A 13,831-nucleotide genomic window follows, 5' to 3' on the forward strand; every position below is an offset into this window, starting at 1 on the left:
ATTCTGTTGACGTCCTCTTTGAATAAAGGGAGTTGTGCTCATGAGCTCGTGGAATGGTCCTCGCATGCCAACCGATCAGCCATTACACTGCCCGTGATGCCGCAGTGTCCTGGAAACCCCTGCAACGAAATAGGCGTCCGTTGTGCAGTGCCTCTGTGTGTATGTCGTTTATTTCATTCATCAGCTGGCCTTGATTACTTCCTCGCTTGAGAAGCGCTTGTAGAGCAGAGAGGAAGTCCAGAAAAACTACCCAGGGTTTTGGAGGCCAGTCCTTGACAATCTGCAGCGCAGCTCTCACTGCTGCCAGGTCGGTTTTTGTAGCCGATGTCTTGTGGCTGAGCTTCTGGCTCACACAGGGCCCCGAAGATTGTATCCATACACCTACGGCGGAAGATTCGGAAGTCACTGACCCATCAGCTATAAGTGTGTATACCCGTTATAGCAGCGAGATATATCCTGAAGTGTGTAGTATGTCAAAGCTAATGGGACGCTGATAGTATGGCGGCAGGAATTCCTGCACAATTCTAGTGGACCTAGCTGCCAAAGTATGGGCAAACGAATCGCTAACATGGCGGAGGCAGACACGGATATTTTCCTGCCTTAAGAGTACACTGGCCGAGAGGAATCTCGCTTCTCAAAGTGTCCCGGTCATTGAAGTGAACTTAGGAAGCCCCAGGCAAATAGGCAGAGCTTGTGCCTGTAGTCCTCTAGTTGCTTGACGTTGTTCATAGACAGTGCACCGAGGGCAGGCAGGCTGTAGCGAAGCAGACCAATAAAGAGTGCCATGTAGAGTCGTAGCAGCGAAGCAACCGGGCAACCCCATGCAGATCCTACAAGCATCCGTAGGATGTGCACGAATCGCTGTAGTTTGTCTTTGTGCCCCGAATATGATAGATCCACGGCACTGACCTGTCAAAGATAATGCCCAAGAATCGATGGCATCGCACACATGGTATGTTGCAGCCTGCTATTGTCAGGGCATAACGCGACACGTCGCGTCTTGTAAATGTCATCGCAGCACATTTTTCATGAGAAAAAACCAGACCACAATTTTTCAAGTATCGAGCCAATTTTAGGATCGCCAGTTGCAGCTTTGCTCGTAGCTTCGGCGGTTTCTCTCCGAGCACTAGACACAGATGTAGTCAGCGTACAATGATATATTCACGCCAGGAGGTAATACTTTCCGTCACGCTATCTGAGATGACTATCGCGCAAGGCCACGAGCATAAAACCTCTTCATATCGAGCGAAACATCGACGAACCAAGGCCGCCCACTGCATTTTCCGTCTCCCGAACGGCTCCAGACGGAAGCCCTATCGCTCTTCAGATTGTAACCTTCCAAACATCATGAAAGGTCAAGTCTAAAGAATATATTTTAACATAGTTGGCAAATGTGGACTCTCAGACTGGCCGTTCGTGTTCCACGATATTATTTAATCCCCGTATGCGCGTGGCTCGTTGCCATGAGGTCCTCGTGGTGCGGCAACTTGAAGGCGTTGAAAAAAGCGTCCGGCGTGTGCGCCCGTGGGCGCCTTCTTGTTCGCTGAGCATAAGGACGCTTGTTCGATTTTCGGCTCAGTCGGCCGCTTTTCTGATGGAGGCGAAAAGCAAAAACGCCCGTGTGTACGAAATTTCGGCGCACGTTAAAGATCCTCGAGTGGTCAAAGTTATTCCGGAGCCTCCACTACGGCGCGCCTCATCACCTGCGTTGCGTAGGCGCGTTAAACCCTACAATCAATCAATCAATCAATCAATCAATCAATCAATCAATCAATCAATCAATCAATCAATCAATCAATCAATCAATCAATCAATCAAACCTCCTCGTTCGGCAGCGACAGTCGCATAATGAAGCGCTGTGAGATCTGTAACAACGCCCTTATTACACACGGCATGGCCTGAATACTCGGATGCGCGTGAGAATTTTGTGTTTCGAAATGTACTTGAAATAGCATACGCTCTTCGCTAGAGGCATGAAAAAAAAAAGGAGGGTGGGAGGCTAGCATGGGCAAATAGAGCAGATAAATGAGCAATCTTCCAAACCGAGCATAACAAGAACCCAAATAATCCCAACTATATCAGTGAAAGCCGACGAATAGCGAATGAACAACAATGAGGCAATCACTCTTTAGAAGGAATATGAACATGGAATGTTGTGATAGGTGACGATGAGCGTGCGGGCCTGCCTGTATGGGTTGTATTAAGCCCTCTTCGGCTCTTTTCGGCTCGCAGCAAGTGTCCTCTGTTCTTACGCTTCGCACCTCAATCCCACCCCTACTGTACTATAGAGGAAGGTAGTCATCCGGCTTCTTGAACAACCTCTACCACGTTCAGAGCTCTGGAAGTATCAAGCGCAACTTATGTGCGGTGGAGAGCACCGAACATCGTCCTCATCTAATACAGCTAAGATGTTAAGTCGTGCTGCATATGTCATCTCTTTATCTCTTCCTTTTTTGCGCTTCAACGGAACCAAGGCAGCACAATAAATACGCTCATGCGCTAAAGTCAGAGGACTCCTAAGTGCTTCCTTCACATGAGATTCTTCATCATTAAAGGCATTCTTCCTCCTCCCAGATCTGAATATGAAAGCATTAATGTTCAATGAACGCTCTGTGGATGACGTGACTGGATATTCCGGTATTGCCGGCACCGCCATGGAGCAGAGCGGGCGTAGCGCTCACAGGGAACCCTGGCCCGCGGTGACTGCTGCGCCGCGGAGTGAGGCCAGCGTTCTGATGCGTCCCACCGCTTTTCTTCTTTTTACGCACGACCCTCCGGCAGTGACACCACCCATCCCCGCTGCGCAGGCGGCAGCGCCCGCCGGCTTCCCGGCTGTTGGGACGAAGCATTTGATTTGCTGTGATTTTCATTGTGTTTCAAATTTAACGCACGTCTGCTTTGACCTTGAGGGGCGCGGGCTTGATTAGCAACATGACGTGTCACAGCCAATGTGAGTTTAGGTGCAATTTCGCTGCTAAAGACGCAGACGCCGGCTTTTCACTCAATGCTTTCGCATTAAAAACACAGCGCCAGAAGTTCAAAGCATGAACTTGCCCTAACACAAATCGCAATAGGGGGAAGTAGCTTGCACAGCCATGTGAAAAATGTAAGCGTAGCGCACGAACTTTTTTTTAATCATTCTCTTTGGTAGCACGCTTTCTGGAATAGCGTTTGCATACGATCGGCGAGAGGAAGACCAAGACTGGGAAGGCGCGATCAGTGGATGTGGACATGGGTAGGTTAGGAGTTTGCTTGAGTGATTTTCGGATGATTCGATGGAAGACACCCACCGCAGCGGCTCAGCGGCCATTGTGTTGCTGAGCCCAAGGTCGCAGGTTAGATCCAGGCCCGGCAGCTGCTTTTTCTGATGGAGGCGAAAAGCGAAAACGCTCGTGTGTCGAGATTTCGGCGCACGCTACAGATCCACGGGTGGTCAAAACTAATCCTGAGTCCTCCACTACGCCGGCGCGTTAAACCCCGTAATCTGAATCTGAGTGATGCAATGCATCCAGATCTCCTTTAGTAATTGTGAGGTAGGGGACAACGTAGGTGATTCTTGAGATAAGTATAGGGCACGAGTGAGACGGACAAAGTCATGTTCCTCTGTTTCCCTGTGTCGGAGGAGGCTAACCACGCCCTTCTACCCCTTCCCTTTGGCTCATTAAACGTTTTGCCACCACCACCAATTTGAGATGCTACGGATCATGTGGGAAACTCGAATAAAGGCTTTGGTAAGCTGGGCGATGGCTTTGTTGTTGCGAGTGTTGGCCTGGATTGTCGGGCCGAGAATACGAAGTGATGAGGTGCCCCGCCGGGTATGACCAAGATAGATCGCTGGCCGTTGCGCGACGTGTGCGGGTGGAGTGGGAAAGTACCTTTAGGCCTTAAAATAGGGATGAAAATATCAACACAAAACCCGCCATTATAGCTTCTTATCACTCAGGATCGTTGCTGAGAGGTTATGACTATAACTACCGCACCATGCAGGGGCCAGTAATTCAAGTTCAAGGGTTCAGAAATTGAGTCACGTGCCGTTTGGTAGCTCGGCACTTCATTTCCATGGCTTATTCTTCGTGCCGCAAACTTAAGTGATAGATAACACTTTACTTGTGTGTGCGTTCACGTTTTGATAAATAGTGAAGGAAATAATGTGTCAATTATTTTTTTATTAATTACATTAGTAAGGGCTTCAGTTCTGCGCAGGTGAAATTTAAAAAAAAAATGGCACAGTACCTGCTTTCTTCGCTGCAACTGTTCTCGGAAGACGATACTTGTTCTGCCACCCCTGCAACGTAAAACCCTCTCCTCCATCCCCCCTCCAACCTCTGACGCTCTTTCTTTGCCTCTCGCTCCTCCGTCTCGCTCCACGCCGCTCTCGCTCCACACCGCTTCGAACGCATTTTTTGTTGTTTGCTATCTCAAAAATTTGAAAAAAATATTGCTGGTGAGAGTTGCGTATTTATGTTCTACCTAAAATATCCGTAGCGTTTTCTTTTTGCTAAACAATGTTGACATGTATGAAGCAGACCACCAGTTTAAGTAGTTTAGAGAGGTTTTGCCTATATATACTTCTTGTTCAAGCATTCCGTCAACTCTTGGTCCTGCGGTTTAATCGAGTGAGACAAAGACGGACAGACTGACAGACCAAAACTTTCGCGTTTAGGTAGCCTAAAAAAGACTATCGTCTTTAAAAAACCCATTCGTGCGTACGAGGATAAGAACCACGTCAAGGAACCCCAGGTGGCCTAAATTATTCCGCAATCCTTCGCCACGACTTTCATCCTAGCCTATCTGTAGCATCAGCGGATAGAACTCTTGGTTAAACTTTTTTGTTAGTAAGTTGATTTGCGTTGCGTTAAAGTCGATTCGCGCCCATGGTTGGCGGATATTCGTCTACAGACATATTCTCGGTAAGTTTATGCACTGCCATGCCTCTGTCAGCAGACATTTCCTTATCCGTCAGTATTGCCGAGCTCCGCAAGGAAGGCGTTCGTTCCCCTCTTTTTGTATGGCCGGCGCGGCATGCCCGACAGGATCAAGCGCCGCATCGCAATCCCGAGGCCCGTGATGAGGCGAGTTCTTCTCGGGGCTTGCATAAATCGCGGAGCCGGGGTGCGAGGTTGTGCCGTGGAGGCGTCATTAGCATGGTCAGCAGCGGCAGCATTAGTAGTGGCGACAGTGGCAGCCGTCAGTAGCCGCGTGCAGTAGCGCTGACCCGCGGCGGCAGCGGCATTGCCGATCAGCGCGGAACAGGTCTGCGACCGGCGGCGGCGCCTCCCTCCGCTGCGGGCGGCACACGTCCCCGGGGGCTTTCGTCGGCCGCCCTTTCCTGATCGGCGCGCGACCAGGCTCGTCCAAGGGCAATCAGAGGCAGTTTCCGATGGTCTTTCCCTTTTACTCGAGGCCCCAGTGAACGGCGCACAAGTCGCCTCTCGTGATCGGTCGTGCTTGGACGGCTGCTCCCCTCACGCTCCGCCGCCACGCAGGGTCCCCCGTCCGACGTCGGCCCACCGCCCGCTCGCCGCTGCAGACCCGGAGCCATGCGGCGCAGGCAGCCCGCGCTCGCCCTGCTCCTCCCGCTGGCGCTATGCCTGGCCGCCACGATGGCCCAGGACTCCTCGAGCCAGGGTGACACGCTGCCCCGCGTGCCGGCTCCCACGACGCCCCGCACTGCGAGTGGCAGCACCAGGGCGCCGGGCCGGACCACCACCAAGGACCCTGGGCCGGACCCCAGCAACCCGTACAAGTACTACGCGCGCAAGCAGGAGAAGCTGGTCAAGACGCTCATGAAGACCATCACCGAGCACGTGACGCCGCAGTTCTTGGGAGACATATCGCAGCTGAACCTGACCGGCGACTGCACCTACGGATTATTCAAGATGATCTTTGGGGTCAAGCAGCTCAAGCCGTGGGCCATCAAGAGTGAGTAAATCCTTCACGTCCTCCCCTCTTTCGTTCTCGGTACCTGGCTGCGTTTGTCAGTCCCCCCGCTGGTGCGATGTACCTTGCTGACTGGGGTGTCCTTTGCACACGTACAGGGGACCTCAGGCGTCACTTCTTCCCTGATTCCTTTACACTCGTTTCTGCCACTCTGCGTTGCATGTCGCAGAATTCGTATGTGATTTTTATACGATATGCAAACCGTATTTTATATTATATAGAAAATGTTTATGAATTATAAAAAAATGTGTTATCTATGTTTTACTGAAGCTTTTCCTTTTATAGACACAGAGACGTCGCCAACTCACTTACTTGGTTAGGTTCGGATAGTGTTTGGAGGGGCGACATGGGGGAGTGTTTTGATCACTCGGATATAAAAATATCCAGGTAGAGCATTATTCTAAGTTCTTAGTCCTGCCGTATCTATTGTTTGATGTGGGTCGCTGTGGCAGTTATTTACGCAGGAATTTCTGAACACATTTTACAAAAGAAAGTGGAATCAAAAATCGCTCAGTCTCGTCGGATTTAAAAAAATGCAGGACGCCATTGTGCAAAATTGTGCAACCACCTATTCGAAAGGGAAATCATACTAAAATAAAATCGTTTTTATTTTAGTATGAGCCCATGTTATCTCTATATATTTATGCATTGTAAGCAAGACGAAACACCTAAAGACCCCGACGTGAGCTGTGTGATACAATCCGACAAGAAAAAAACATTTTCCCCATGAATGTTTCAAATGACTCACGCAGCAGCCCCAAATCAATCGATATGCGCGTATTCACATTCAAACAAGCAAGGCGGTTGATAAGATAAGTCGAAGGTATTGTACGTGCATCGCTTAAAAGTGCAACCTCTTGCGTGAAAAGATCGACTTGAATATCGTGCCAAAAATTGCATACAGTACACGGCACACCAGTGGCGTGGGTCTTCCAGTACCACATGTCAGCAACCTGAAAGAAAAGTCCGCTCATCATTAAAGCTTGGACACCGGGCTGGCAACGCTGCCCGCTATTTCAGATTCAAGTTGCCAAAGCTGCGAACGCTAAAAGCATTCTTTTCTTAGACGCTTTGGACGGGCAGGAGAGGTTTGCCTTCGAAAGCTGCTTTTAGCGTCTCTCCTCCGACCTTACTCGCAGAGGAGCTCGCACATCGATTGCTCGAAACAAGAAACGAGCAGACAGTTTTGAGGGTACTGCGAGCTTCTGGCAGCCAACTTCACAAAACCGATGACGCGCGAGCTTTCGACAAAAAAAAACTGAAAAAAAGGCTCTTCTTGGCAAATAATATCAACAAAGCATCGAAGCTCTCAAAGTGGCGCTGGCATCTGACGGCATCTCAAGGCTTTCTTGTTGTTTTTGTTTTGTTTTTACTAAAAAGTAGACGGTCTTGTATAGGCGCTGCATTGCAGTTTCCAAATGCATCCTAGATTTTGTAGACAGAATATTGACCAACTTAGTGCAATTTGCATTTTCGAGAACTCTCCAGCCTCCCGTGATGACTCCTGACGAAACATATTAGCCTACGCGATTGCGGCAAATCGGGTTCTAAGGAAGCGCCCAAATTGACTAATTAAACTCAGAAGTCGCTACGGTCAAACACTATTTATGAATATGACGGGTCAGTCGCAATGTAGGCAAGTGTGAACGGCGTATATAATATGTTCAGTGGCCTTATTCTTTTTTTTTTTTTTTGCTACTAAGTCGTGCATTTGACTTGAACATTTTAAAAGTTTCCTTTCTTGCCGAATTGTGAGCATAAGATGATTAACCTCGTTCTATTTTTATTGATTTCTGGTCCAAAGGAAATCGGTTAATTGCTTGAGAATCGCACGGTGAAAACCAAAGCCACGTCATTATCGACGCAATGTGGGAGAAGCGATGCACTGAGGGAGCCTCACGGAGGCTGTTTTGTCGGAAGTTACGAGTAGCGGAAAGGAGATAAGTGGAAAGATTTTTGGAAGGCAGTTAAATTGACACCACAGACCCCCAGGCTGACGCACCGACCCGCGAAAACAGAGAGAAACAGAAATGCAGCAATGATCCGTGCCCTTGATTACGTATTCTTTATTCTTGGGCCCGGTGTTTTCCCTTTTCTCCGTCGTTCTCCGTCCCATTAATTACGCTGGCTGAATCGATGGCTGCCGCATGCACGTCCATCCGACGATGCCCAGCGCGTTGTTGGCTGCACCCCGCCCCTGCGTCAGCCCGTAAACAGCCCCTTCCAAGTAGCAAAACAAGTAATCGCTGCGAGGTCTGGTTTAGCCTCGCTGAAAGTCAACACGAGTGAGACATACGTATTCATCGACCCGGATAGTGACATCTCCGGAGACATCCTTGGCGGTTCTCAAGAATTTCCTTCTTCTCCCACTTACCGTCAAGCGGGTCAACACCGCGCAGAGGTAACGAGACCTGTGGCCTCCCCATTCACGCCTCGTGTCATCTTGGCCAACGGTTGGCCGCCTCGCGGATTCCCCGGCTTCCGTTCACTTGGGCCGTGCAGAAGGGCGGAGTTCGGTGACGGGGACCCCCTGTTGGTGACGCAGAGTTCCGGGCCTGCTGCTGTGCCCGCTGGCGTTGCTCAGGCGAGGCGCGGGCACCAGCGCTGCCTCCGGCGAGATTTTATCGTATTTCGTATTCAGCCGCCTTGCGCCTTGGCTCGCACAGCACTGCGCGTGCGCGGCAGCCAGCTTGTTGGCTCTGTCTGTCGCAAGCAGAGCGACAAAACCTGCCGTGTGCCGTGTCGAAACCATTTCACATTCGCGCAGCCGAACGCGAAACGGCGCCAAGCAGAAGAGTGATTTTCCAGCGCTCGCGTACGGGCGACGTATGAGGTTGAGCCTGTATCAATTGTGGGGACGAACCACGGCTTGCATGGGACGACATGTCTGTACGAAGCGGTCGTCAGTGCGCCGTAATGTTGGCCTTTCGGTGCAGGAGGGATCGTTTCATCGCATTGTTCGCTAAACCGGTAACAAGGAATACCGGCAAGCTAGAGGTGTTAGCAATGACGTCTAGAACTTTTATGACGTTTGTTTTGCGCAGGCTGAAGTGTTCTGTCTATCAGAGCACAGTGGCAGTGTTCTGTGAACGGCGCGCTGCATGCTTGAGCTTCCTTCCAACATGCAGCGTGACCTTCTTGCATTTCATTCAGCTTTTTCCTTTTCTCTCGTAGGTCAAATGCAATCTATATTCAGTCCACTTCTCGACATTTCACTGAGATTTTAAAGTTCCAGGTGTCACATTTCGAGAGATTAGTGAAAGAAATTTAGAAGCTTTGGGGGGGCTTCCTCAACAAAGCACCTTTGCATGAGCACTGGTTCACGCCATGCGGTGAAACGCTCTAGATAAATTAATCCTCACAGCGGCCCCATAAGACGTGCAGAAAGCTCGGCGCTTAATTATTCTTTAAATCCACAGATTTAAGTAGTGCGAAAGTTGTAGCTCCCAACCACATTGGGAGGAGAAGGAGGAGGATAAACTTTATTGACAGCATCGTAATGTGGTGTGGGGCCCTCAGTCCAGGACTCCATTGGAGACCCCTGCCGCCACGGCCCTTTCCACCAGCCTAAGCTGGGAATCCAGACCGGAGCTGATCAGCTCTTTCTCCCACTACTCACGGGAAAGGTGCGCTATTCTTTGAATTTTGGGGTTTGCCTAACACTCCCATAGCACCACCTTGCCCTTCACAACCACTACCCAGGCAGAGGAAGCGGCCACTGCTGTGGCCATCTCCCAGACAAATGCGGATACCGTTATTACGGACTCGCAACAGGCTTGCCGAAACTTTCTTCGTGATAGAATTTCCAAGACGGCTATGGACATCCTGCTGCAAAAGCCACCCGAAAGAAAAGTGAAGATTGTTTGGACGCCAGCCCACTCAACCCTCCAGGGCAACACGACCACCCACGACATAGCCCCAGATCTATCCCGCCAGGCGACACGAGGGTGTAGGTTAGAGACTGCATGTCCTTTGGTTACATATCAAGACATGACAGGGTACTATAAGTGCCAAAGAATGATCTATCCCCCCGCTCACGAATCTCTAACCAAAGGGCAGGAGCACTGCGTCCAGCTCCTCCAAACAAATACCTTTCCACGTCCGACCAAACTCCACTTGCTTCATCCAACGCTGTACGTCCCGCTGTGCAAATTTTGCGCTGCCCCGGGCACCCCAACTGCATTGGGAGTGAAATGCACTGAAGTGGCTATTTGGGCTAGTTGGTTGAACATGATACATGATACATTGTTGAACATGGTTGAGCTCGTGTGTGCGTCTAGTTCTCCTCCCTTGTGTCCGTGTGCAAGCTGCGCTGCAGTCACCTATCGCATTGGGAGTTTTGGCTAGACGCCCAACATGGGGGCCGTTAATTACAAGCATGGTTAGTCGGTTAGTGGTTTTTAATTAAGCACCAAACGAACAAATGCGCGCATCAGTTGTGTCAATACATTCTATAGGGACTAGAAGAAGAGTGCATGTTTCATACTTGGCCGCGTTTGAAGTTGCCATTCGTGGGGCGAGATGCGAGAAACCACCGCATGCCAAGATGTCAAAGCAGCGTTAAAGAGCCCTGAGGAATCAAAACGTATGCGCGATTAAGAAGTCCTGGGGTATGGGGCGTTTATAGAATCGGAGAAGTACAACTATAATGCGAGTCCTTTCCATTATCCTTCATTTCGAGTCACCATAGCGACTAAAGTAGCACGGGCTTCAAAGGTCGTCAGTTTGTTCGGCGCCTGCATGTCCTTTGCTTAGACGTCATTAGCAGTGCATGAGCCACCGATCCGTATCGTGCTAGAACGTGGAATTATAGATCAGATAATTGATAGAGTTGGAGCAATAATGGGACACTTCTCAAGGAAGAAACAGCAGTGCCTCGAATAAAGCAGTACAGTGTTAAAATAGGAATTTGGCGATAAGTTGTACTCTCAGCCAACGGAAAACCCGCACGTGATTACCACTGCGTTTTCGGATTATGCCCACCTCACGAGAGGTGTGGCTGTGCTGGAAATTCTCAGAGATAATTGGGATGCCTCGGCGGGCGCCTAGACCACATCCCGCCAGCCATACCACGCTGGTCGCAACGGCCAGTTGGGCCTACTACTGTCATGAACACCCACGGTGACACAGAGACGATTCGTTAAGGTTCATCGGGCGACTAAGGTGAGAAGGCGCCTCAAAAGGATACGGCTGCAGAGCCAGTCACACGAGCAAGGCCGCGTGTACGCTTTGTGTATGTGCGACGTTGTATGTATGTATGTATGTATGTATGTATGTATATATATATATATATATATATATATATATATATATATATATATATATATATATATATATAAAAGACAGAAATAAGAGTTGGCAGTCAAGAAAACCTCGGAAAGCAAAGGGGAGGATGTGGTAGGTAACTGAAACAGATAAAGAATTTGGAAAGAAAGAAAGAAAGTGGAGAAAAAATGCCCGCCAGGTGGGATCCGAACCCACGACCTCCAGAATGCCGGTCTGGTGCGATAACCACTACGCTACCGGCACCAGACCGGTATTTTGGAGGTCGTGGGTTCGGATCCCACCTGGTGGGCATTTTTTCTCCACTTTCTTTCTTTCTTTCCAAATTCTTTATCTGTTTCAGTTACCTACCACATCCTCCCCTTTGCTTTCCGAGGTTTTCTTGACTGCCAACTCTTATTTCTGTCTTATTTTCAACGAGCCCCTCATTTCCCATTCTGGTTCGCTATATATATATGTATGTATATATTATAATGGGGTTTATTAGCAAACGGCTAGAGCGTGGTAACGGGGGCTGGTTGTACCAGAAGCCAAGCTAGCTCGGGAGTCCACGCGCAGGTCTCTCAGCAAGATCGTTCTCGATGGGGCTGCTCCGATGACTGAGCCTTGCACATAGACCCAGTTGGGGGATTGACGCCACCAAACAGTCAGCCTCGGTCTCAGTTGAGCACACACCCATTTGGCCACACTGGCGCGCCTTCTAACGGCCACTATCTCTGTTACAATTTATATATATATATATATATATATATATATATATATATATATATATCGCTTGTGCTCCGAGTGGGTTAAATATTTGCAGCTAAAAGTACTTCTGTTTGTTTTGTTTATTAAGAAATTGTGTAATTATAGCTGCTTAAGGGAGCAGTTAGTAAACGCGCTCGCCGACAAGCAACCAGATCTCACATCGCGGGAAGATAAAAACCACCTCTCGTTTACTATGTTCCCTAGGAAACCTATGATTGATTGTAGGATTTAACACGCCAACGCAACGCAGGCGATGAGGCGCGCCGTAGTGGAGGGCTCCGGATTAATTTTGACCACCTGGGAATCTTTAACGTGCGCCGAAAGCTCGTACACACGGGCGTTTTTGCTTTTCGCCTCCATCAGAAAAGCGGCCACCGCGGCCGGGAATCGAACCCGCGACCTCGTGCTCATCAGCGCAACGCCTTAGCCACTGAGCCACCGCGGCGGGTCCCTAGCAAACCTAGTAGGCAGGGTCGTAGAAGGGGGGAAGGGCGGGGGGGGGGGGGGGTAGGGCGGGGGAGGGGGTCTTATGGGGTTTCAGCTCCTGCCCCCCCCCCCCCCCTCGAAAGTTTGTCGTGCTGTCATTCACGGTGACCATGGGCCCAATTCGCCACAAAAAAGGCGTCGTTATGAAACAACGCGGTAGCGCCTTACAAATGCATGTGCTCTTGGGCGGGGGCGCCGCCTTGAGGGGTTAAAAAAAGGACGACACAAGTGAAGAAAAGCACTGTGGCAAGGGCGCAAAGCGACGGGCACTTCCCCCCGTACTTTTGCTTGTCGCTTTGCGCCCTTTCCACAGTGCTTTTCCTGACTTGTGTCGTCCTTTTTTTACCCGTCTAAGAGGTGTCGTCTTAAAACGACGCCTCTTTTTTGGAGAATTGGGCCCCATGGCACCCACCTAGGATTCCGGCGCATGATTTTGTCTATATTTTGTCTGGAGCCCTAGGAATCCTATCCGGAAAGCGCGCCTACTCCCCTTTGATGGCCCGTTTCCCTGCTGGTATGCCTAATTCCTGTCCACCGGGGTGTTCCGCGAGCTCGCGCTCCGCTACGCGCCGGAGAGTCGCTGCTTTGAACAAGCTAGGGGAGATACGTGGGCGAAATAGCAGGCCTGGCTGCTTTAGTACCACTGTACAACCAGGGCCGCCGCCGGAAACCAGTGCGGTAACGACTTCGCACTTCTTCTATTCCACCTCCCCCCCCCCCCCCCCCCCTTGCGAATTTACCTGTTAATGTGCTGCTGCGGCGCCATTTGTGCGGCAAGACGATCTATTGCCACAGATACAAAAATAGGTCGTTTTGCCGCACGAGCGGCGCCGCTGCAGCGAATTCGCAAGTAAATTTGCACCATGTGGAACGGGCTTTCTGTATAAACGGACACTTTGTTTCGAGTCCCACTTTTATTTCCCTGATCAAAATATAATCTTTCCGCTTTTTTCAACTGCACATTTTGTCGTAATTTTTGTGTGACACAATTTTGTTGCAGATTGTCAATTTTGTCAATTTTGCTGCAGTACGCGACTATTGACAAGCTGCTCCTACGCAAATATTCATTTATTTTATTTATGACATACTGCGGGGCCCACCAGGGGCCCAAGCAGAAGGGGTATAATCACTCAAGTATAAACAAACCAACAACACAGGCTAAAATACAGTAACTTGTAAAAACATGCGGTCTCAATTTTCTATATATTCATGAACTTCAATCCCATCAATGCTACCAACAACAGATATGGGCACATCATTTTCAGTCGGATATGGTGCGCGGAAAGAAGGAAATATTGAAGACGTTGGTTCTGGCGCTGTACGGGTTCAGAGATGCACTTTGTCGATGTCGTGTACCCCGAGCAGTCAATGG

General features: G+C 49.8%; 1 protein-coding gene and 1 non-coding gene across 2 annotated transcripts in view; one reads left to right on the forward strand and one right to left on the reverse strand.

The window, feature by feature from the left end:
- The first annotated feature begins 5,171 nt into the window (after nucleotides 1–5,171).
- Nucleotides 5,172–13,831, forward strand: part of LOC144151235 (nose resistant to fluoxetine protein 6-like) — a 78,100-nt gene continuing 69,440 nt past the window's right edge. Inside the window, exon 1 of the mRNA XM_077682305.1 lies at nucleotides 5,172–5,922. Coding sequence (XP_077538431.1) covers nucleotides 5,541–5,922 — 382 coding nt within the window. The 5' untranslated portion in view covers nucleotides 5,172–5,540. The remainder of the gene's footprint in view (nucleotides 5,923–13,831) is intronic.
- On the reverse strand, nucleotides 11,395–11,469 carry Trnaa-ggc (transfer RNA alanine (anticodon GGC)). Its single transcript has one exon. It is a non-coding gene; the product is annotated as a tRNA-Ala (tRNA).

Source organism: Haemaphysalis longicornis, unplaced genomic scaffold (assembly GCF_048455015.1).
Source record: "Haemaphysalis longicornis isolate Haplotype H1 unplaced genomic scaffold, Haemaphysalis longicornis Haplotype H1 scaffold_1, whole genome shotgun sequence".
NCBI classification, from domain to species: Eukaryota; Metazoa; Arthropoda; class Arachnida; order Ixodida; family Ixodidae; genus Haemaphysalis; species Haemaphysalis longicornis.